Genomic DNA, 25,022 nt, shown 5'->3' on the forward strand with positions numbered 1-25,022 from the left:
TATGAACCTTAATCAAGTCACCCTTAACCTTCTCTTAGTTAAACTAAATAGACAGAGCTCCTGGAGTCAATAATAAGGTGTGTTTTCTAATCCTTCAATCATTCTCATTGCTCTTCTGTAAACCCTCTCCAATTTATCACAACCTTTGAACCGTGGACACCAGAATGGGAAATGTATTCCAGTAATCAGAGCACCAGTGCCAAATTCAGAGGTAAAATAACCTCTCTATTTATAGTCCAGATTCCCCTGTTAATGCATCCAAGGATTGGCCATAGTGTTGCACTGGGAGCTCATGTTCATCAGATTACTCACTATGACTCCCAAATCTTTTCAGAATCACTACTTCCCAGGATAGAGTCCCCCATCCTATCAGTATAGCCTACATTCTTTGTTCCTAGATGTAGAGACTCATAGACTTTAAAGGTCAGAAGGGACCATTATGATCATCTAGTCTGACCTCCTGCACAAAGCAGGCCACAGAATCTTACCTATCCACTTCTATAACAACCCCCCGACCTATGTCTGAGTTATTGAAGTCTTCAAATTGTGGTTTGAAGACCTCAAGCTGCAGAGAATCCTATATGTTATAACTTTCTAGTATGGCTCTGCTATAAATATTTATGTTCCAGCCTGGTAACAGTGTCTGTCAAAGAAATTCCAGTAGAAATTTCTACTGTAAAGGATTTTATATCCTCCCTCCCTCCCCCCCACCTCTCTCTATATATCTCCTATATGTTCACATTTAGCCATATTAAAACATGTATGGTTTGCTTGAGCCCAGCTAGCCAGATTGCTTTATACCAGTGACTGATCTTCTTCATTATTTATCACTCCCCCAATTTTTGTATCATCTGCAAATGTGTAGGTCATCCAAACTCCTGATCTGGATCCAGTGCTTGATCAAAGAGCATGTTTGGGCCAATCTAATATTTACGCTTACAACAATGAATAATTTTAAAATGTGTTCTCTTTCACACTCACTTTAAACTATAGGAAGTGCAATGATGCCCAGGGATGGGTTACCTGCAGGGAAAGAACCCTAGGCCTCTAGATCAAAAAACATGAGCCTCTATTGCAGGGGTCGGCAACCTTTCAGAAGTGGTGTGCCGAGTCTTCATTTATTCATTCTAATTTAAGGTTTTGCCAGTAATACATTTTAACGTTTTTAGAAGGTCTCTTTCTATAAGTCTATAATATATAACTAAACTATTGTTGTATAAAGTAAATAAGGTTTTTAAGATGTTTAAGAAGCTTCATTTAAAATTAAATTAAAATGCAGAGCCCCCCGGAATGGTGGCCAGGACCCGGGCAGCGTGAGTGCCGCTGAAAATCAGCTTGGCGTGCCATAGGTTGCCTAGCCCTGCTCTACCGCTTAGCTAAAGGACCAGGTACATTAGCACAGAGGCAGTAGCAAATTCATAAACTGCTGCGTATGGTCTAGTCACTGAGAGGAGACAAACAGCCACACTGTGGGCAGGGATTACAGAAACACACAAACCCGCTTCACCTTCGATTCCCGGAGATACCTTAGCAATGAAGATAGAGACCATGAAATGATAAGCACCACAAGGTGAATATTGGTGTATTGAGATACGCCATGTGTAAGAAACATATAACTCAAGCTAGGGCTTCTCTAATTATTTAATCCTATCATGAATCAGTTAACAAAACCTTTTCTTTCTAAATAAAGTAACTTTTCTTTATTGTGCTTTTAAATATATTTTGAGGGATCTCAGCTCTCTGGCTGGGAATTCTTTGGCATGGAGTTTTAAATCTAAATAATTAAAATATAGGTATAAGTGATTAGCCTTGGGCACCTCCAACAGAGCCAAATCTTAGTCCTTAAAAATCAGTCCTTTCCTAGGCAAAACTTCCTTTAACCTCATTGGAAGCTAGAGCTGAGTAAGGGGACTTAAGGATTTGGTCCATAACAATCTATCACCAACTTGGAGACTGAAAACATTGGAATCTATTGCTGCAGCTAGAAGAGGCAGAGTAAGATATCTTTTTATAATTAGTGATTTTGTGAAAAGCTGGAGTGGATTCCCCTAGGAGATTAATTGCTTTTTTTTAAAGTCACATTTATCAATGCACCAGAGACAGATAACCTGTTATAATAGGAAGTTGCTTACTGGCTCTCATTATGCCATTTCATGCGTTTGTCTTTTGATTTACCATAAAAATTAAAGGGATCACCCTTGTGAGATTCAAGGCATCAGACACTAGATCAGTCTCTCTTATCATCATCAATGGAGACTTAACGTGTGATGGCTTTCCTATTATGTATCGTCCTTTATTCTACAAAAAAATGAGAGGGAAATATATAAAATTTTTACTGTGTTTTTATTTTCTGTGTGGTTACTAAAATGTTTTAGTAATTGGGTTTCAAAAGAGCTATGAGAGTCTCACAGAAATTGTGCTACAGAGAACTACAGTGATGACTGATAGAACATGAAGGGCAGGCCATTTGTTTTGCAAAATCATGTCACTTTGACAACTGTCAAGCTCCCTCCCGCCCCCCCCCCCCGAAAAAAAAAAGATAGTCACTCAGAGCAACACAGCCACTTATTCCAATTCATTTGTCTCTGCCTGTCAGACAGGCAGAAGTTGTAAAGCCATGTAGTTGAAGAGTGGTTTTAGGCGCTCACCCTGCAAACCCTAACTTGTCCTATTACTTCATACTCATGTGAGAATTCCCTCTTAATTAAATACTGCTTGTTGGTGAGTAAGGACCACTGACACAAGTAAGGGCCTGCAGGATCAGAGTGCACAGTTAAGTCCTGTCTACACTATAAACTTTCACCGTATTGTAGACAGGGGAGGGGTCAAGTGTGAGATATCCACTTGTTATGTTGGCATCTCAAAGTGTGAGATCCATAGTATTCTGTTTCCGAGTCTATCTTCATAAAGAGGTCTGAGGTGAAAATTCTTATTTTGCCACAGCCATCTCAAAATCATCGTAGGGGCAGTGGGGAGAAGGTTCATAGATACAAAATGGAGAAGGGTCTTAGTTCAAATCCAGATCCACACTTCCTCAAAGTTAGTGTTTGGATCTGAGATATTGGCTCAGCCCTCTCTCTGATACGAAAACATGCTTTTGCAATTTTCAATACCTTTTTATAAAAAATGTCCAAGAGTAGGAATCTGAGAATGGCTCAAGAAGGGATACCGGTCATTCCAGTCCAGTGGAATTAAGAATTTGTTATTATATCAGTTATATAAAAGTAAATTGTTTTAACTGCTTTTTCCCAGTTATTATTTTAATTATTCATTATCTGTAAAAACCTTTACAACATTTGAAAGTAACTGCATTCTCCCCTGATGTTCTCTCTTGATTTTACCAGTTACTCTGACCTCTCTCCCTCTATGTTTCTCATAGAACAGAAGCCAACATGACTTCATTTGGTTTACTTCTTTTTCTGAGCTTCACTAATATCAGAGGTTGCGTACCCAGCTCTGGCAAGTTTTGGCACCTCAAAATTGTTTCATTGTTTTTTAATGCATCACACAAAAATGGGATTTAAAAAAAAATGCCCAGCAACAAAGTGATACATCTTTTTAGAATTTGGAGGACATTTCCAACAAAGTTATATTTTTAAGTTGATCACTATTTGTGCCTACATTACTTATTAATGACTCTGTACTGTTTTGAGCCCATTTGAACAATTTAAAAACAGTCAACCAACGCATGTTTATTACCTGCAGAAGTGTGTTTGAACTTTTCACTCTTCTTCTTCCTCCATTTCCATGGCTTGAAAATCCTTCCTATATTGGCAAACTTACTTCTTCGCCTGATTGGAGGAGTGTGGGTGCCTGGTACTAGAGAGTCTGAACGCATTGCAGCCAGTCTTTCCACTTCGTCAGCTATTTTTCCCCAAGAGGAGGAAGAGGAGGAGAAGAAAAAGAAGGATGTGTTAATAACATCGTGTAGAATCGCACAGATGGTCAACGTTTTCATGGTTACGGATAGCAGTCAAATAATGTGACAAAGGTTTTGTTTATTTAAAACTTTAAATGGAATCCAAGCCCTGTTACAAACGTCAATATTAATAATATTATTAACAAATTAATCGGAGGAGATGCTTTGGTTTTGGGTAATCCATCACCCAGCCAGTGTTGGCGAAGGAGCTTGAGAGAGATTTTTCTCCAGGGAGACTACAAAAGCACTGATTATTTTTGGTGGTGTTTCCATTCACAGTTTTGATGTTTATCAGGGACAGAAAGAAAGAGAGGAGCAAAGGAACAACAAATTACTGTTTTAAGAGAAATATTGCAGCTCTTTACCACAATGTATGTGAAAGATTATTTGATAAGTAGTAAGGACTAAAAATTCCTTGGGGGCCATTACTGCCTCAGTTAACATCTCATTCTTTTCCCCTCCCATGCCTTTCTTTCAACCAAGGAACACTGGAAATCTGATAGCGTTCAAGCTTATCAACATCTGGCATCACAGTGATTATGAGTATGTTCTGAAATTTCTTTCCTTTAAACACAGAAGCTTTTGCAGTGAATTTCCTAGCATGGTCACAATTTGCATTGAGTTTGTTATGTTAAAGTATTTCTAATGCAGATTTTCAGAAGTTGAATAGTTGCAACAAGTAATCTTTATGTTGGTCAAAACTTAATATCTATATCTATATCTAAACTGCACCCACAACACATGCAAGTGAGTGTAAGAGTCAACAGTGAATGCAGCATTATACTGGTTTTGGTGCAAGACGATTAATCATATTTGGAAATTTTGGGGATTTTTTCATGCATAGTTATCTGTAGGGGACACTTTTACAGGCAAAACTTTATGCTGGTATTTTTAAAAAATTAATACATTTGTGATCAAATTATCAATATTTCACAAAAATTAGAGATGGATCTGAACCACACAGATCAGATCTAAACCTCCCCAAAATTTAAGGGCATTTGATTCAGGCTCCTTTTAAAATAAAATAAGCCAAGCAGAATAAACTGCAATCAAATGTGCTTTCCCAATATGAAAGGTGAAGTAACGGTTTCCCATCCTTCTGCCATTTTGCTCCTCTGCATCCCACTATGTTCCCCCAAGTTCTATAGTGCCTCAGTGGAAAGAGCAAAGCTTGGTCTTTCTCTCCATTTATGCTTTATAAAATACAGCCAAAGACCTGGATTTATGTCTCCCAGTCTAACTATAATTCCCATTAGCAGTTTTAAAAAGACAAAAAACAGTAGAATTATTCAGTATCAACAAACTAAGAGCCAACGCAGGTTCTACAATCTGGCTGAGCTCTGCTCAGCACAGGGTGGGTGGAGGAGAAGATGGCTTCACAATTCCTTTATTCCCAGGACTCTGGTATCTGCAGCCAAGTGCCTCAATTGCCGTTTAGAGCAACTCAGTCCAATCTGTCTTTACCCCATCCAAACGGCTCCCAATCCCAGTCTGTTTGCTCAGCCAGTGACAGTTTCCTCCCACCCACCCTGCTCCACATCAAATCTAAGTTTTCCCTCATCCCCACTAACACTTGACCCTCCCCATTTCCCCCCGACTCTGTGTCCCAATCTATTTCCAACACTGCTGACCCTCTTTCCCCCCCTCTTTACCACCCAGTCCAGCTCTTGTCCCCTTCTTCATACAAGTAAGGCTGTTTTCTCCTCCATGCTGCTGGGGTATCAGTGGGGAATGGGGGACAGGGAGTAATTGAGAGGACAGGAGACAAGTTCCCTGCTGTCAGTTCCTGTGTATGGTGCCACCACAATACCCTGCATCTGGGAGCAGCAATTGTAGGCAAAGTCCTGCTCAGCCCCTGAAGCCCTGGGCTGGAGCACACTCAGTTGCTCTGTAGGGATGGCACACATGCAGTCCAAGTCAGCAGGTGGGAGCTGTGAGGGGATGGAGGATGCTCAGCGCTGACAGAATCTCTGTAGATTTTAGCTGTCAAATTCTAATAATAATGTAACAATTCTAATATTCTAATAGTATTTTTTTTCTAAAATCTTCTTCCTAGAAATGCCTGAATGGCTTTTGTTTAAAACTTTCCTAAGGGTGTGATGGGGGGAGGGAGGGAAGAAAAAGGGAAGATTCAGCCTGAGGCAGACAGTCATCATGGAAAATTTCAGCCCAAATGGTTTAAATCTGGCAAAGTTATAAGCAATTGGAAACAGAGAGTCTTGTAATAAAAGCAACCTTAAGTACAGGTGGTGCTGCCTATATACACAGACTGCCCACCTAGATATTTTGAAGGATATGGTAGGTGGGGAGCTATTTTTCCTTTTTGAAATATACAGAACAAGTTTCCTTTTAGCTACAAACACAGCTTGTTTTTCTACCCTAATTAACTGAATCAGTCTTCGGGCGGGGGGGGGGGGGTATTTAAATTACAGGAAAAAATAGCTCACAAACTTGAACTACTTTCCAAGACTCCCAAAAATAGTTTGAAAGTTTCAAACTCCATGACACTTTCTAATCTCCAGCTCTGTCTGCATTTCTACAATGTTTTTCTACTGAAGCACATAAGTTTAATCAATTTATTGTGAAAAAAATAAGTCACTGATTCTTTAAAAAAAAATCTCATCGAGTATAAAATGTGGCACATCTGTTAAAATATGTTCCTCATTACACCACTGAGCTATTATAACAAAAGCTCAAGTGGGGAAAAAAAATTGGAGTTAGGCGTATGTTTCACTGCGCTTTGCTGAAGAAGCGGAAAAGCAGAAAAGCGCAGGCTGGAGGAGCACAGTAATCTACTTTGGAGGTGGGGGTGCTTATGAGAACATTTGCTTTGCCATAAAGGCAGAGAAAGAAAGGTAGCCTGGTTAAGGCATGTGGCTCTTCACAGGATGGCACACAGAGCTGACTGCCTAGAGAAATGCTCAGTGTGATGTGGTGCCAGATACAAAGCCTGGGGATTGCTGAATCAAGGCTAGAAATTGCATGGTTGTGCAGAGCAAATCCGTGAGAGGAACAAAGAAGAAACCAGAAAACTCCCTATACCCTCTAACTTCACTGGAAGTTGCTCTGTTTTGAAGAACAAAATGGTTTTCACTTTCCATTCAGGAAATCATGAATCAAAGGAAACCCTCCCCTACCCTCTTTTTTTTTTTTTTTTTTTTTAAAAGTGCCTGGGGCTAAGGCACATCTAACCGACCATGCCCTGACTCAATGTTTTCCACTGCTGTTGCTTTTAAGAGCTTCTACTAAAGAGATGGGCAGGTCTCTGGACACCACTGTGATACTTGACTGGAAATTGTGCAGAGTGCAAAAGCATTCTGCTGAACCAACTGGGAAGGACACCGTGAGGCTTCTTATTCAGCCTGACTTTCACAATGAAAACACACAGCTGTGTGACAAACAAAACTGCAAATGAACTCAAAATAAATCCCTCCAGCCCACCTCCCCCCACTCTCCTGGGCTCCTCAATGAGCCACAATTACTGCTACAAATCACTCTTGATTACTAAATTGCACCAGAGTTGCAGTACTCCCTCTTTGTAAGACTGCTCTAATTTGGGGCATCACTAAGGCCATGGCTAGTCCTGTTTGAATTTATATCCATTATAGATCTCCTCTCTTCACGATACACAGCCTCTTTATAAGTTACAAAATGTGCTTTTCTCCCCTTAAGAACACTTCCTCTTTTAGGGCCAATTCCTAAGGGTCTAGACGCAAGCAAATCTCTCACTGAAGTCAAAGGGAAATTACCCAAGTAAAGATTGGGTCCATAAAGAACTAGAAATTGTCAGAGTGTCAAAACCATTTCCATATTTTGATTTTCTTTCATTGAATTTCAGTATCTTGTCTCATGCAGAACTGTGTTCCAGGAGTCCTGCTGTGCATCCCATCAGCCGGGAGCTCTTCTCCTCCATCCTTTCCAAATAAACATAGGCCTGAACTAATGCAAGTAACAGCACTTCTCTCTCTCTCTCTTTTTTAAAAAAAGTCTACTTCACATTTCATGAAATATACTTCCAAATGTACTAGCAACTCAAATATCATGATCACTGTAGAGGAATGACTGAATTAGAACCATATACACTACAATCTTCCTAAAAAAAGAGTAAAGATAAAAGAGTAAAAGCCATACTTCACTCCCGTTTTCTGGTGTTTCTTTTGCTTCAATTAGCCATGTTCCCGCTGCCTTTTTGGCTTCTCATGATTGACTAGCTGTGGGCTTTGACACCCACTAATGACAGCAGGCTTTGTAGGCGGTTTTCACACTCTTCCTGTTCCCAAAGAAGGTGGTGCTTTCAAGACTGTAAACTAATCCAGACTTACGTATTTATTGCCTTTGGGAGAGAAAAGCAGGTCAGTGCTTACCAGTTTGCTATACTGATACTGTTAAACTGCTGAGTGTTTTGGGGCCTTTCATCACACTATTGCAATTTTGTCCTTTGACTGGTACAACAAATCCAAGATGATGTTTATAACCATCACCATAACGATAAATACTCAGCACGTACAAGTGGTGTTCACCTTATATTCCAGGAATGTAAAGCACACAATACTGTTGGTGAATGGGACACCACATGAACTGAAATACACATACGTTTGACACATAGGCTCTTCCTGAACAAATGGAAAGACACTGCGAGATTTCAACATGACTTGAAACTAGGGCAGGAGGATGACCCACTTCCCACTCATCATCTTCCTCCTCACTAATGCCTTGCAGGAGAAATGACAAGACTAAATAAAAATAACAGTTACTTACCTTTCTGTAACTGTTGTTCTTTGAGATGTGTTGCTCATATTTATTTCAGTTAGGTTTGTGCACGCACCGCATGCACAGAAGTCGGAAACTTTTACCCTAGCAGCTACCTGTCGGGCTGGCTGGGGAGCCCCCTGGAGTGGCGCCGATATGGCGTTCTATACAAGACCCTGCCGGCCCGACCCCACTACAGTTCTTTCTTGCCAGCTACTCCAACAGAGGGGAAGGTTGGGGTGGGGGGGAAATGGAATAGATATGAGCAACACATCTCGAAGAACAACAGTTACAAAAAGGTAAGTAACTGTTTTTTCTTCTTCGAGTGATTGCTCATATCAATTCCAGTTAGGTGACTCCCAAGCCTTACCTTGGAGGTGGTTCGGAGTCAAGGAACCGCAGATTGAAGAATTGCTCTGCCAAAGGCCACATCATCCCGAGAGTGCTGAACGATGGCATAGTGGGACGTGAAAGTGTGCACCAAGGCCCACGTGGCAGTCCTGCAGATTTCCTGGAGGGGAACGTGTGCCAGAAAGGTAGCTGACGATGCCTGAGCTCTCGTGGAGTGAGCCGCGACAGCAGGCGGAGGGACATTTGCCAAGTTGTAGCAAGTATGAATACACCTGGTGATCCACAAAGATATTCGCTGAGAGGAAACCGGAGTGCCTTTCATCTGCTCCACGATGGTGATAAATAACTGGGTTGTTTTACGGAAGGGCTTTGTTCAGTCTATAAAGAAGACGAATGCCCCTCTAAACGTCCAGAGAATGGAGGTGCTGTTCACGAAGGTCAGCATGAGGTTTTGTGTAGAAAACCGGCAGGAAGATATCCTGATTCACATGGAAACGGGACACCACTTTTGGCAGAAAAGCTGGGTGAGGTCTTAGTTGAACTTTATCTTTATGAAAAATGGTATAGGGCGGTTCACACATGAGAGCCCATAGTTTGGACACCCGTCATGCGGAAGTGATGGCCACTAGGAAGGCAACTTTCCAGGAGAGATAGAGGAGTGAGCAGGAGGCCAGCGGCTTGAAACGGGGGCCCATAAGGCAGGAGAGGACCAAGTTAAGGTCCCATGCAGGCACGGGCGGCTTTATTGGAGGGTGGATTTTTTCCAAGCCTTTGAGGAAATGCCTCATGACCGGATGCGCAAACAGCGCGCGCCCGGCCGCAGAAATGGCCGCAAGGTGAACGTTAAAGGATCCAAAGGCTAGGTGCTGGTCCTTCAAGAACTTCAGGTAGTCCAAGATGCAAGGGATTGAAGCCTGGAGCGAGGGCACCTGCTGCTGAACACACCAGCAGGAAAACCTCTTCCACTTAGCCTCGTAGGTAAGCCTAGTTGACGGCTTGCAACTTTCCAGGAGCACCCACCTTACCGAGTCTGAACAGGCATGTTCAGCCTGGCTCAGCCACGGATCCTCCAGGCTGTGAGGTGGAGCGACTGAAGGTCCAGGTGTAGGAGACAACCGTGGTTCTGTGAGATGAGGTCAGGGCTGAGAGGTAGGCGTAGGGGAGCTCGAATTGACAGGTCAAGCAGGACCAGATACCAACACTGGTGCAGCCAGGCAGGGGCCACCAGTATGACATCTGCCTTGTCCCGGCGGACCTTGAGGAGCACTTTGTGGACCGCGGGAATGGTGGGAAGGCGTAAAGCAGTTGGTCCGACCACGTGATCAGGAAGGTGTCCGCTATCAAGCCCGGGCTGTGACCCCGGAAGGGACAGAAGGCTGGGCACTTCCTGTTGGTCCACGAAGCGAACAAGTCGACTTGGGGAAACCCCCAGATGTGGAAAACAGAGTGAATGATGTCCGAGTGGATCAACCATTCGTGTGTGAGGAAACGCCTACTCAAGCTGTCCGACAATACCTTCTGGACACTTGGCAGGTACGAGGCCTCAAGGGTGATGGAGTGGGCTAAACAGAATTCCCACAGAAGGAGGGCTTCTTGGCAGAGCGGTGATGACCGGGCTCCGCCTTGTTTGTTCAGATAGAATATGGCCGTGGTGTTGTCCGTTAGGACTACTACGCAGTGGCCTTGTAAGTGAGGAAGGAATGCTTGGCACGCGAGGCGAATTGCCCTGAGCTCTTTGATATTGATGTGTAATGACAGCTTGGTTTTGTGCCATAAGCCCTGCGTTGCCAGTCTCCTGAGGTGGGCCCCCCATCCCAGGGAAAATTCATCTATAATCAGGGTCAGGGTGGGTTGACGGGGATGGAACGGGACCCCAGCACCCACCATACAAAAATCCAGCCACCAGAGTAGGGAGTCGAGTGTGCGCTTTGGGACTGCGAGCACCATATCTAGACTGTTGTGGCCAGTCGATAAGCTGACACCAACCACGTCTGTAAAGGCTTGAGTCGTAACCTGGCACCACGTAGGTACAGGACGCCATGTGACCCAGCAACCTGAGACACTGCCTTGCTGTGGTGGTGGGAAACTTGCAGATGCTGGTAATTATGCTTGCTATAGCCAGATGCCGGGCGTCCAGGAGGAAAGCCCTCACTTGGTTTGCGTCCAGGACTCCCCCGATGAACTCTACTGTTTGAGTAGGGGAGAGGACAGATTTGCTGATGTTCAGCATGATGCCCAAGCGACTGAATGTGTCCATGACCAGTTGTTCTTGAGACTGGATTTGTTGGTGAGACCGGCCCCGTATAAGCCAGTCGTTGCAGTATGGGAAGACGTGCACATTGTGTTGGCGAAGAAAAGCTGCCACGACCGCAATGCACTTGATAAAGACGTGAGGGGCTGTGCACAAGCCAAATGGGAGGGCTGTGAACTGATAGTGCACCTTGTTCACCATGAAACAGAGGAAACCTCTGTGAGGTGGAGTAATTGAAATGTGAAAGTACACGTCTTTCATATCAAGGGCGGCATACCAGTCTCCCAGATCGTGAGGGAATAATAGTGGCTAAGGAGACCATGAGGAACTTCAGGTTGACGATGTGCTTGTTGAGCTCCCTGAGGTCCAGAATGTGTCTTAGGTCTCCCTTGCCCCTGAGGCACTTCCTCCACTGCCCCTACGGCAAGGAGGGATTGTACCTCCTGGGCAAGGAGCTGCTCATGAGAAGGGTCCCTGAAGAGGGATGGGGAAGGAGGGTGGGATGGAGCAGAAGTGAATAGACTATCCCGTCTGCACCGTGCGGAGGACCCAACGGTCCAATGTAATATGGGACCAGGCATGGTAGAAATGGGATAGACGGTTCAGAAAGGGATAATTATTCAGGGTGTGAGTTGGTAGTCTGTCCTCGAGCGCACCTTCAAAATGGATGCTTAGAGCCAGGGGGTGGCTTGGATTGTCCTTGACCCTGTCTGGAGGGGGGACATGACGGTCTATGCCGAGAGTACCTACTTCTCCGACGGGAGAAGTCCTGCTTGGGTCTAGGTGGGAAGGGGCGTTGCTGGGTGGTCTGGGGTTTAAATGGCTTTCTTTGGTTAGCTGGGGTATGCATGCCCAAGGATTTAGTAGTGTTTCTTGTGTCCTTTAAGGTATGTAGGCAAGAATCGGTTTGCTCTGCAAACAGGCTCTGACCATCAAAGGGGAGATCTTGGATGGTGTGCTGCACCTCAGGCGGAAGTCCCAAAGACTGGAGCCAGGTGTTCCGCCGCATGGTGATGCCGGATGCCAGAGTGCATGCAGCCGTGTCCGCTGCATCGAGGGAACCCTGAAGGGAGGTTCGAGCTACCAAATTTTCCCTCCTCAGCAATGGCTCCCAGTTCCGTACGAGCCTCTGCTGGGAGAAGGTTTTGGAACCTAAGGACCGCAGACCAAGAATTAAAATTTTATCTACTGAGGATCGCCAGCTGGTTTGCGATCCGTAGCGAGAGACCACCAGTAGAATAAGCTTTTCCTCTGAAAAGGTCCAGCCTTTTGGCATCCTTTGATTTGGGATTGGGCCCTTGTTGGCCTTGTCTTTCTTTTGTGTTCACTGTGTCCACAACTAGTGAGCATGGGGCGGGGTGGGTGAAAAGGTATTCGTATCCCCTGGTGGGGACAAAGTATTTTCTTTCCACCCCTTTGGCTATGGGGGAAATGGAGGCCGGGGTTTGCCAGAGAGTTTTGGCATTGGTTTGAATAGTTTTATTCATGAGGAGGGCCACCCTGGAAGGCCCTTCTGGGCCTAAAATGTCCACCACAGGATCCTCCTCCTCCACAACCTCCTCAACTTGGAGGTTCATATTAAAGGCTACGTGCCTAAGCAGTTCTTGTAAGACTCTAAAGTCCATCGGAGGTGGACCAGACATGGACATGCCAGCCACAGCCTCATCAGGGGAGGATGAAGATGACTCCACCGGGAGAGCTGGGACGGAGGTGTCTCCTTGGTCAGCTGTGGGTAGCTCTTCCTGGGCGCCTGGGGTAGCCCCCACCACGGGTGCTGACTTCGCAGATTGCTCCGGGTCTGGAGGGGGGCGGCTGAGAGTCGGTGTCTGAGTGTGACGACAGCCAGGCAACCAGGGGGTGGGGGGATCTGGGCCTGATGATATGCCCAGGGGGTCCAAAATTGCCACTGAGGTTGCCAGTTGGGCGCCAGGGGTCATAACTGAGGCTTCCTGGACCTGACTGGGGAATGTCCGAAACCCCAGAAGCTCTCCCCGATCTGTCGGGAGGGGATTGGGATCGCGACAGCCAAGGAGGAGCGGTGCGCGAATGGAGCAAGGGGAGCACTGAGTCCCTTGACAGACGAGGGTCATACAGAGATCGGAGTCATAGAGCTGATCATGACCGTGACCGATGCCGTGTTGGAGAGTGGTGCCACGATGAAGATCGGCAGCGTGATGTGCCGGGGAGCGGTGCTATGATGAGGATCGGCAGCGTGATGAGGCTTGGTGATGAGTCGCGGGCCGGTGCCGTGGCGACAACGATGCGGGGATCGGTGCTCCGAACGGCATCGGTCCGAACGGTGCTGCAAGGTTGCTGAACATGACCTGGACCTTGAGCGGGACCATGTTCCAGCAGTCGACAGCGACCTCAAGCGTGAACGGCTCCGAGGATCGGGGCTGCGGAACCAGCGCCGCAAGTCTAACCCGTGTCGTGAGTCAGACTAGTACCTGGAGCGGTCCCGGGACTCAGAATGATGCCGGGACTCAGAGCAGTGTGGAGATGCTGGTCTGAGGGCTGACAGTCCGAACATTGCTGGTTTGCCCTTGGACGGTTCTGGGACCTGGGCTGGAGCCGGAGCTTGGATCGGGGACACTAGTGCTGTCATTTCAATGAGCCCTCTGGCAGCCTCAAAAGTATCTGGAGTGGAAAGCAATGTAACCTCTTCCACTTGCGCAGTCCCTTGCGCGGGGCTGGCACGAGGAGACCAGGGTCTAGCGGTCTTGTCAGGCTCAGAGGCCTGGTCCAAAGCCTGCTCGGTTGGGGCCGGAGCGACCGCTTCGGGCCTAACAGAGGGTCCTCCCAAGGCTTGTTTCTTTCGAGTGACTGGGGAGAGGGAACGGTGCCAGGGTGGGCATCTCCGGGGCCTGGGAGATCATTGGTCTCGAGGTGGGCGTGGGATCCTCTGCGGTGCCGTGGCCAGTACTGCTGGGGGAGCACTGCGCACCCAGGTGCTCGGTCCCGCGTCTTGAGAGGGATGCAATGCGGACTCCATGAGGAGTTGCTTGAGTCAGATTTCCCTCTCTTTTCTTGTTCGGGGCTTGAATGCCTTACAGATTTTACACTTGTCAGCTTGATGGCCCTCCCCCAGACACCTAAGGCAGGGGTCGTGGGGAATCGCCCGTAGGCATGGGCTCGTTGCAAGAAGTGCAAGGTTTGAAGCCCTGGGACGGCATGCCCCAGAGCCCCGCAGGGCAGTCATTGAATGCAAAACTGCCCTCAAGGACTAAACTACATTTAACACAAAGATAACTATCAACAATTAACGAACAAAGGTAACTACTAAGAGAAAGCTAGAGATTAGTGGAGCACTTGAGAAACAAGAGACCACTGTTCCAACAACTGTCAGGGGTAAGAAGGAACTGAAGTGGGATCGGGCGGCAGGGTCTTATATAGAACGCCATATTGATGCCACTCCAGGGGGCTCCCCAGCCGGCCCAACAGGTAGCTGCTAGGGAAAGTTTCCAACTTCCATGCATGCAGCGAGCGCACACCCCTAACTGGAATTGATATGAGCAATCACTCAAAGAACAGTGTTTCACAAGTATCTGCTGATAATAGTGTTGCCAACTCAGGATTTTAAATCACAAATCTAGCAAAACTTGGTATTCTTCATAAAGTCCCAGATCAAGGGACTAGGTGAGAATCTCAGGTTCTATTAAAAAAAAAGTTTCTAGTCCTCATGGTTAGAGAGAAAAACTTGAAAACCCCGACTATAATGCTCCCCCAAAGACTAAAAACTAATCAAAAGAACCACAAATGTACTATTTTGTCCCATGATTGTGAAGACAATCTCATGTTATTTTGGGTCATGACTCATGATTTTTCAATACATGAGTTGGCAATATGATGTAGAGGCACCACAGATGCTACACGGCTGGATAAGTAGAATAGTCAGGACAAAGAACTGTTTGCAAAACAGTACCCTAGTACTGTAGGTGCATCAGTGAAGCCCAGGAGAAAAGAGGAAAAAAAAAAAAAAAAAAAAAGGAGGACTGAAAACCTTGTATTACACACTTCTGAGTTTTCTGCCTCGTTCAGTGCAAAGCCTTTCTGCATGTCTATTTGCCCCACCCTCTCTGAAAATCAGCTGGATGCTGCGGTGACCTACTTCCAAAGCTTTGGGAGTTGCAAAACATGGATCAATGACCCTCAAAAAATGGTAAGCAGCCCCATTTTTGGTTGGGAGATGTCTAGGTGGGCATCATACCAATTGCTGAGGTAAAGACTATCCCAGATTTCATTTTAAAAATCAATATGGTTGCATCTCTGCATTCAGGTACAGAGAACTACATCATAGCTGATTTTCAGCCATTCAGCTATCAGGTCATGCACACCAACCCCTTCGCATCAAACAGCAGCTTCTTCTTCAGTAACTCCACTAGTACTTTATCTAACCTCATTTATGCAGTTTGCAATGCTGATGTAGCCATGTTGGTCCCAGGATAGGAGAGAGACAAGGTGGGTGAGGTAATATCTTTTATTGGACCAAGAGAGACAAGCTTTTGAGCTCCATAGAGCTCTTCTTCAGGTCCTGACTTTAACTACAGGACCTTAAATACGTGAGAACAGTAACAACAAAATAATAAAAGTTGTCAATTTGTTTACAAGCTACATCTAACCTCACTTCATTCTTAGGTTCAGTCTCTAACCAATTTCAGCTGCAATTGCTTCTAGCTGTCAAGACTTCTTTTGCACTCTAGATCCAGAATGTTCCAGAACTTAAACTACACACACAGTCAGTTCTTAAAAGCTCCATACACCACAAAACTCAGTGGCGTTATTGTGAAAGTACACCCCTTTTCAGACTGTCTTCAGAGCATCCAGCCAACATTATACCAACCAGTAACAACCACCATAACTGTTGAAACTTTTTTTGTTCTCTTTACCTGAATTTGATCATTTTAAATCTAATTTCAGATTATCTCATTTTTCCTTATTCTGTAGGAAAGCTGGTTCTTTCCTGCTTTCCTATTAACACCTAAGGTGACCAGATGTCCCAATTTTATAGGGACAGTCCCGATATTTGGGGCTGTGTCTTATATAGGCGCCTATTACCCCCCACCCCCTGTCCCGATTTTTCACACTTGCTGTCTGGTGGCCCTATTAACACCTGATATTTTTGTAGTGTTATCGCCCCTTAATTTCCTTTTCTTCAGGAATTAAGTTCTATTGGTCCTCCGCCTTCTAGTACCTTTATTATTTTCAATGCCCATTTGAACCTTCTTTAAGGCTTTTCAGTGTCCGTTTTACAAGGACAGGCCCAATGCTTCATGCAGTATTCCAAGCACCTGTTTAACAAGATTGGATTATTACCTCATTTGCTTTCTAAGAAATCCTAGTAAAAATATGCTTTAGGATAGCATTTGCCATTTTTGCAATGGCACTGAATTGTGAGTTCATATCCAGTTTATGATCCCTTATAAGGTCCACAGCTTCACTGCTCTGCATTGTAAGTAGCACTTGCTCATTTCTCTGATGATGATGATTTCTCTCTAGGTGTATTACTTTAAATTTTATCTGCAAACAGAATCTCATCTCATTTACCCATCTCGATACACCTGTCAGATCACTCTGCAATTCTGATTTTTCCTGCATGGTGTTTATAATCCCTTTCTAAATTTTATATCATCTGCAGGTTTAATCAATGTGGCATATATACATTTTCCTCTTGATTAAGGTATATAATTGAAAACTACAAGTTTAAAGACTGAGCTGTGCAAGACCTCACTTCATACCTCCCCCACCTTTTGAGGTTAAATTTGTTAATAATTAATGGCTGATTGCAACAGGTCAGACAATTTCTTTAAAATCGACACTATGCTGCAGTGGTTTTTATTGATACAAAATCATTCTAATCTCCAAGATTGGTTTTTTATTCATGTAGAATGGTTACTTTACTCACCAAGCCTGTAATGATAAAAAATAAAGAATATTAGGTTTGACTAATCTGAGCTATGCGTTATCCACAATGTGACTTTCACTGCTCATCACATTCTTCACCACTGAAGTGTTTATCACATATAGATTTTCTTCTTATTGGTCACAAAAACCTGCTATTGAAGTTAGATCGAGTATTTGATAATTTTCTAGGGGTAAATTTGTCTAAAGCATCTAAATGAGTTAGGACTTCAAGCCCTATGAAGCAAGTGGCAAGACAGGGTGGGAGTAGGTTGAGCCATGACTCCGCCTCCACACATGCCGACCAATGGAGCTGGCTGGTCATGCAGGAGGAACTGAAGGATATGTTGCACCCTGCAAAGAGGTGCCACAAATTACTAACACTGCTACGGCAACCAGGAGGCTCCAGGAGGAATGGGGGATGTCTCTGAAGCATGATGCTTCCCCATCGAATGGTGCCTTCATGTGCAGTCCCTTACTCAAAGCTCTGTTAATGACCCAATTTAGCCCTTTGCATGTAAGCATTGCAGGATCAGACCCTTAGAAAGCACAGAAGCACTTTATTTCTATTACATGCAACCTACAAGTGGAACAGCATCAATGTGCAAAACACACTACTACAGATATATCCCCCAACCCTACTTATCACACTCAATATACCTTACACTCTATGTCCACTCTCATTTCCACACCATGCTCTTATCTATGTTCAGCACCATTCAACCAGACGCCCTCCAACACTTCAGAGCACATGTAAATACAACCATAGTTTCTGAGACTGAAGGCGAGTGATCCACACAAACAATTATTTTGGTCTTTCTTGATACCTAAGCTATTGGAAAGACAATGTTCATGGCAGCAAGTTCATAACACTATGCAGACTCAGTCACTCTCTCTTAAAATAAATGTTAGCATTTACTTTGCAGTTGCCTATGAGAATAAGGTTCAATCCCACAACATCGAAAACAGCCAAGTAAAATCACACACACATAGGGTTCTCTCTAATCTAGGGCTCTGGTCTTAAATGAAATAGCCACAAGAAGTCACAAGCAAAAGATTTTCATTGGATTTTGAGATCATGTCCCTACATGATGGCAACTCCCATTGATGTAAATGGTGACTGGATCTGTGTAACTGAGGGAGGAATCAAGTCCCATAGCTATAATCTTGGGATAGTATCTCTTGATACTATTAGCTTGTTAGATCAGATGAAGACAAGCCTCACTTTCATTTGAGTCATGCCCTGACTGATCAAAACTGGAGTTCAAGTTCATTAACCATAGTTGAAGTACCCTTTGATGCCCAAGGATGTGGAAGACAGATAACCATAGCTTCCTTTAGGCAAATCTTCAAATGCTTAGCAATGACTTGTTTGGCATGAAAAACAGAATTGGATTCCAAGATCATTCCATTCCTAAAATTTCCTTCAGTCGAGTATGAGGTAATTAATTTTTATCAAATATATTGTTTCTGTGAAAGACCAGTTACCAACTGCATTAAAACATCATCAGTCAAGTGCTGGTATTAACTAAGTTCTCAGGGTCTGATTCTTCTCTGATAATGATGTAAATTGGGGAGTAATTCCACTGGATTACAATAATGCAAAGCTGGTGTGAGAAGACAATCAGGTCCACAGATATTGGTAACATGTTTTTGATCAAAGGTATCATCACTAATTGTATGTACCGGATTACAACTTCACCATTTATCATAATGATCCAGAAGGGCCAGATTCTGACACACACACATTGAATAATACCTTGTTCTACAAATAGTTTAATTAAAAACTTCTTATAGTGTGTAAAATCTGGCCTTTAATGAATGGACAACTAGCTTTGAATGTTGCCTATTTTGAGATGCTCTGATAAATATCAAAATTGTGTGAGACTTCTTAGGAAACTCTTGGTCAACTAAAAGAAATATCTGACCCCCTTTTGCAGATGCTGTAAGTAGGATTATCCAATAATAGTTTTTATAAAAAGGGGCCTTCTACATCACAAATCCTTAAATTATTCAGAAACCAGATGGGACTGTAATGTCAACCAAAAGCTGCAGTGTACAGACAATGCCACGTCACCCATTTAAAAAAAAGAGGTACTTTTGATAATGAGAAAGGATTCTGTAAATACCCTTTTAAAATATAGCTGTGCCACTGGGGTTTCCATCCAGTATGAAACTAGAGAAAAGCCTGTTGAGAGTCTTTAAGTTTAGAGGTGACAGCAACAAAGGTGATGTCGTGGTGGGCATCTGCTATAGACCACCAGACTAGGAGGATGAGAGAGACGAGGCTCTCTCTTCGGACAACTAACAGAAGTTTCCAGATCACAGGCCCTGGTTCTCATGGAGGACTTCAATCACCCTGACATCTGCTGGGAGAGTAATACAGCAGTGCACAGACAATCCAGGAAGTTTTGGGGACAACTTCCTGGTGCAAGTGCTGGAGGAACCAACTAGGCGCCATGCTGCTCTTGATCTGCTGCTCACAAACAGAGGAGAATTGGTAGGGGAAGTAGAAGTGGGTGGCAGCCTGGGCAGCAGTGACCATGAGATGGTCACGTTCAGGATCCTGACAAAAGGAAGAAAGGAGAGCAGCAAAATATAGACCCTGGACTTCAGAAAAGCAGACTTTGACTCCCTTAAGGAACTGATGGGCAGGATCCCCTCGGAGGCTAATATGACAGGGAAAGGAGTCCAGGATTGCTGGCTGTATTTTATTGAGGGCGCAAGAACAAAGCATCCCAATATGCAGAAAGAACAGCAAATATGACAGGTGACCCTCTTGGCTTAACAGAGAAATCTTCAGTGATCTTAAACACAAAAAGGAAGCTTACAAGAAATGGAAATTTGCACAGATGACTAGGGAAGGGAGGGGTATAAAAATATTGCTTGAGCATGCAGGGATGTAATCAGGAAGGCCAAAACACAACTGGAGTTGCAGCTAGCAAGGGATGTGAAGAGTAACAAGAAGGGTTTCTATAAGTATGTTAGCAACAAGGTTGTCAGGGAAAATGTGGGATCCTTACTGAATGGGGGAGGCAACCTAGTGACAGATGATGTGGAAAAAGCTAAAGTACTCAGTGCTTTTTTTACCTCAATCTTCACAGACAAGGTCAGCTCCCAAATTGCTGCACTGGGCAGCACAGTATGGGGAGGAGATGAGCAGCCCTCAGTCATGAAAGAGCAGGTTAAGGACTATTTAATAATAATAGGAGATATACCAATCTCCTAGAACTGGAAGGGACCTTGAAAGGTCATTGAGTCCAGCCCCCTGCCTTCACTAGCAGGACCAAGTACTGATTTTTGCCCCAGATCCCTAAGTGGCCCCCCTCAAGGATTGAACTCACAACCCTGGGTTTAGCAGGCCAATGCTCAAACCACTGAGCTATCCCTCCCCTTTTTAAAAAAGCTGGACATGCACAAGGCCATGCAATGCATCAGAGGGTGCTGGCTAATATGATTGCACAGCCATTGGCCATTATCTTTGAAAACTCATGGTAATCAGGGGAGGTCCCGGACGACTGGAAAAAGGCAAATCTAGTGCCCATCTTTAAGAAAGCGAAGGAGGAGAATCCAGGGAACTACAGCCTCATCTCAGTCCCTGGAAAAATCATGAAGCAGGTCCTCAAGGCATCCATTTTGAAGCACTTGGAGGAGAGGAAGGTGATCAGGAACTGTCAACATGGATTCACCAAGGGCACGTCATGCTTGACCAACATGATTGCCTTCTTTGATGAGATAACTGTCTCTGTGGACACGGGGAAAGCGGTGGACACAACAGACCTTGACTTTAGCAAAGCTTTTGATACAGTCTCCCACAGTATTCTTGCCAGGAAGTTAAAGTAGTATGGATCAGATGAATGGTCTATAAGGTGGATAGAAAGTTGGCTAGATCGTCAGGCTCAGCGGGTAGTGATCAATGGCTCACTGTCTAGTTGGCAGCCGCTATCAAGTGGAGTGCCCCAGAGGTCGGTCCTGGGTCCAGAGGTTTTGTTCAACATCCTCATTAATGATCTGGATGATGGGATGGATTGCACCCTCAGCAGGTTCATGGATGACACTAAACTGGGGGGAGAGGTAGATACACTGGAGGGTAGGGATAGGGTCCAGAGCGACCTAGACAAATTGGAGGATTAGACCAAAAGAAATCTGATGAGGTTCAACAAGGACAAGTGCAGAGTCCTGCACTTAAGATGGAAGAATCCAATGCACTGCTACAGGCTGGGGACTGACTGGCTAAGCAGCAGTTCACAGAAAAGGACCTGGGGATTACAGTGGACAAGAAGCTGGATATAAGTCAACAGTGTGCCCTTCTTGCCAAAAAGGCTAACGGCATATTGGGCTGCCTTAGTAGGAGCATTGCCAGCAGATCAAGGGAAGTGATTATTCCCCTCTATTCGGCACTGGTGAGGCCACATCTGGAGTACTGTGTCCAGTTTTGGGCCCCCCACTACAGAAAGGATGTGGACAAACTGGAGAGAGTCCAGCAGAGGGCAACGAAAATCATTAGAGGGCTGGGGCACATGACTTATGAGGCGAGGCTGAGGGAATTGGGGTTATTTAGTCTGCAGAAGAGAAGAGTGAGGGGGGATTTGATAGCAGCCTTCAACTACCTAAAGGGGGGTTCCAAAGAGGGTGGAGCTAGGCTGTTCTCAGTGGTGGCAGATGACAGAATAAGGAGCAACGGTCTCAAGTTGCAGTGGGGGAGGTCTAGGTTGGATATTAGGAAAAACTATGTCACTAGGAGGGAGGTGACTACTGGAATCGGTTGCCTAGGGAGGTGGTGAAATCTCCATCTTTAGAGGTTTTTAAGGCCTGGCTTGACAAAGCCCTGGCTGGGATGATTTAGTTGGGGATTGGTACTGCTTTGAGCAGGGGGTTGGACTAGATGACCTCCTGAGGTCTCTTCAACCCCAGTCTTCTATGATCACCATAATAGCCAGGAGAAAAGGCAAAGTAACTAGTTTAAGAGCTAAACTGCCCAAACTATCCCTTTTAATCTGTAGTTTGCTTCTCTTGGGAAGAATAAACTACTATTTCTGTCCTTTAAAGAAGTTGACAGGAAGCTGGCTGAGAGGAAAAAGAGTAATTAGACCAAATGGTACAATTATAATGAAGCCTGAATGCAAGTTAAAAAAAAAAAAAAAGGAGCAAAAATCTGTTTCAGTGGACTCTAATTGAGAGGAGCCAGTTTGTATCTATCAATTTCAGTGCAAGGAGTTAGAAGGAAAGGTGAAGTCTTTCAAGTTAAGATACCCAAAGTCAGGCATTTATGATCTGGTCTAACTCCCATTAAAGTCAATAGAGAAGCTGGATAATTCACCTTAGTAAGTGACTTTAATTTGAGGAGTGATGAGTACCCACAGAGGCACAGAATACCCACATCTCCTTTTGCAATCCTGGATAATTAAAGTTCCTTTTTTTTTTGGCCAAAATCTCTAGTATTTTCATGGGGTTTTTTAGGATCTCTCATTGGGCTATTACAGTCTGGTGTATTTTTCCGGCTTGCTCACTAGATTTAGATGACAGCATCCATTTTTTTGATTCATGACAGCTATTGTGAGCACCAGAGAAATATCCTCTTCCTGCCTTAAAAAAAATAAAATAGAGCCAAACAAATTACTGCATACCATTAGGAAACATTAAAGTCATAGATTGACGCTATGACCATAAAAACCAAATTCATGAAGAAGTCTGAGTCTATCAATCAGAAATAGCCTAACTAATTTGAAGGAGTTTAGGTCAGACGTAGAAAAAAAACCAATACAGGGAACCTAGAAACCACTATAGATTAAAAAGTTATCAGAATACTCATATCAAACAGTGTTATGCACGTAAGTACGAGATAGCTGGTGAAATCCTGACCCCATGGAAGTCATTGGCAAAGTTCCCATTGACTTCAGTGGAGACAGATTTTTACCCAGTACATCTAGTGATTAGATTAGTTGGGCTGGGAGTCAGGACTTGTGGGTAAATTTTGCGCTTTCTTTCACCCATGCAATCCAATTGACATGTAAATTAGGGTAGAATCTGACCCCTGTATCCTCTTCCTGTGTCTGCCACTGATCTGACAGATCTAAACATCAGGCATGGAGTGAGTGTGAGGGAGTGAACAGTTCTCTCACCCATATATGTGGTCCTCTCCAGGTCAGGCTGAAGCACGCTGGCAGAACAAAACAGGAAGCCTGCACTGCTGCAGCCTATCCTGTGGAGAGAGGACTTTAGTGCCCTGTGCTGACATTTTGACACCTTTCCTCAGCACTAGAATTCATATCCAGGAATATAAATCAGCAGAGAAAGCACTTCAGCTTGGCCCTCTTAATCTAATGCATTCTTTTGTAATAACAACCCTCCAAGGATGTTTGAGGAAGAAACCGATGGCCTGTTCTGAGCCATTATTGCAAAAAAAAAAAAAAGCATTCTGGCAGCACGCACACATTGGGCCTACCTATACAAAGCCACTTGTCCATGAAATTGACAATAATTTCATTGTGTAATATTATTAGGATCACAACAGTAGGTATTTGCAGTAGATTTTATTTCAATACTGCAGGTGGAAAAAATAAAGAATCACAATCAGTCAATTCTTACAACGCAACAAAGCTATCTTCCTTTCACCCACTATCTGCTGTGCATTTGGCACCATGCAGTATGCCTGTGCAAAAGAATCTGCACATATATGAGAAATGGTGAATTATGACTTTCCAAAGGTTTTACCATACAGGCTTCACAAAATTATTCTTTTATACAGAAATACATAACTAGAGTTACCATCAGCAAAAACTCCTTCCGATCTATTTCTGCAGTAAGGAAAACTAGACATTGTGAATCTCGGGGCTACTTGGAGAGGAGATGTGCACTTGCTTTCATGCTGAATTTTTATGATCAGAATATTTTTGCAATATTCTAGAAGTTCCATAAACATTTTTCAGCAGGGTCTTGAAATTTTGGCTAAGCAAAATTGCTGCATTCATAAAAGCTCTCAACTAAACTGGAATTGGCAAAAAGGGATTATTACAAAAATCTCAAAGCAAAAAAGCAGGAGAAATATTTTATTTATATTTCAATAGAGAACAGCCTAAATGTCAATATTTGGATCCAGATTTCAGACTTCCCAAAATTTGCGAGGGTGCTTAGAACTAGTGGTTTCAGATTCCCCTCTTTTTACAGAGGGCCAGTCAGTTTAAAAAAAAAATCTGTTTCCAGGTTCAGATGTCTGGTGTGGATGTGATAGGCCCATTTCTATTACAAACATACACAAATGGAGACTTGTAAAACTCTGCAACAACAGCACAAAATAGTGAAATTAATGAGCACTGATAGTAGGTAAAGAACAGCAATCCTGGTTTGCCAACTGAATTTGTGGAGCAGCTCTACTATCTCAAGTCAGCTGATTTCTAACATAACTACCTACCTCCCACCCACAATATGGACTTGCATTTCTTATCATTTCCATCATATATGGACCCATTGCCCATGGCAGACTGTGGGGAAGGGTGGGGGTGGGGAATGACTTTTTAGTGGCAGCATGCAGTATCAGATAAAGGGCTGAACTTGCCACTCTGGCAAACCACGCCAAGTATGGGAAAGGGAGAAGAGTAAGTTAGGAATTACAGGTTCTCCATTCTTTCTTTAATGGTTAGGGACGCACATGTTATGATTTTATGTTGTGATGTGTACACATTGCATGAGTAAGATAAAGCTGTGTTCATATTTATTTCCACTCATCATGGCCAGTATAAATGCATAAAAAGCCACTCACATTTTTACGCTTTAGAATTACTGGACGTATTTTGGGAATCCAACTATAAGTACACAATACTGTCTTTAGCTTTCATTAGACATACAAGGATGGGA

General features: G+C 44.0%; 1 protein-coding gene across 7 annotated transcripts in view; it reads right to left on the reverse strand.

The window, feature by feature from the left end:
* PHACTR1 (phosphatase and actin regulator 1) overlaps positions 1–25,022 on the reverse strand; it is a 302,761-nt gene that overhangs the window by 171,323 nt on the left and 106,416 nt on the right. For all 7 annotated transcript variants that reach the window (XM_045006116.1, XM_045006117.1, XM_045006118.1 and 4 more), the window contains one exon: positions 3,700–3,864. In XM_045006116.1, the coding sequence (XP_044862051.1) occupies positions 3,700–3,864 (165 nt within the window). Of the gene's footprint in view, positions 1–3,699; positions 3,865–25,022 lie in introns of those variants that run through there.

The sequence above is a fragment of the Mauremys mutica genome, chromosome 2 (assembly GCF_020497125.1).
Source record: "Mauremys mutica isolate MM-2020 ecotype Southern chromosome 2, ASM2049712v1, whole genome shotgun sequence".
In the NCBI taxonomy this organism is placed as follows: Eukaryota; Metazoa; Chordata; order Testudines; family Geoemydidae; genus Mauremys; species Mauremys mutica.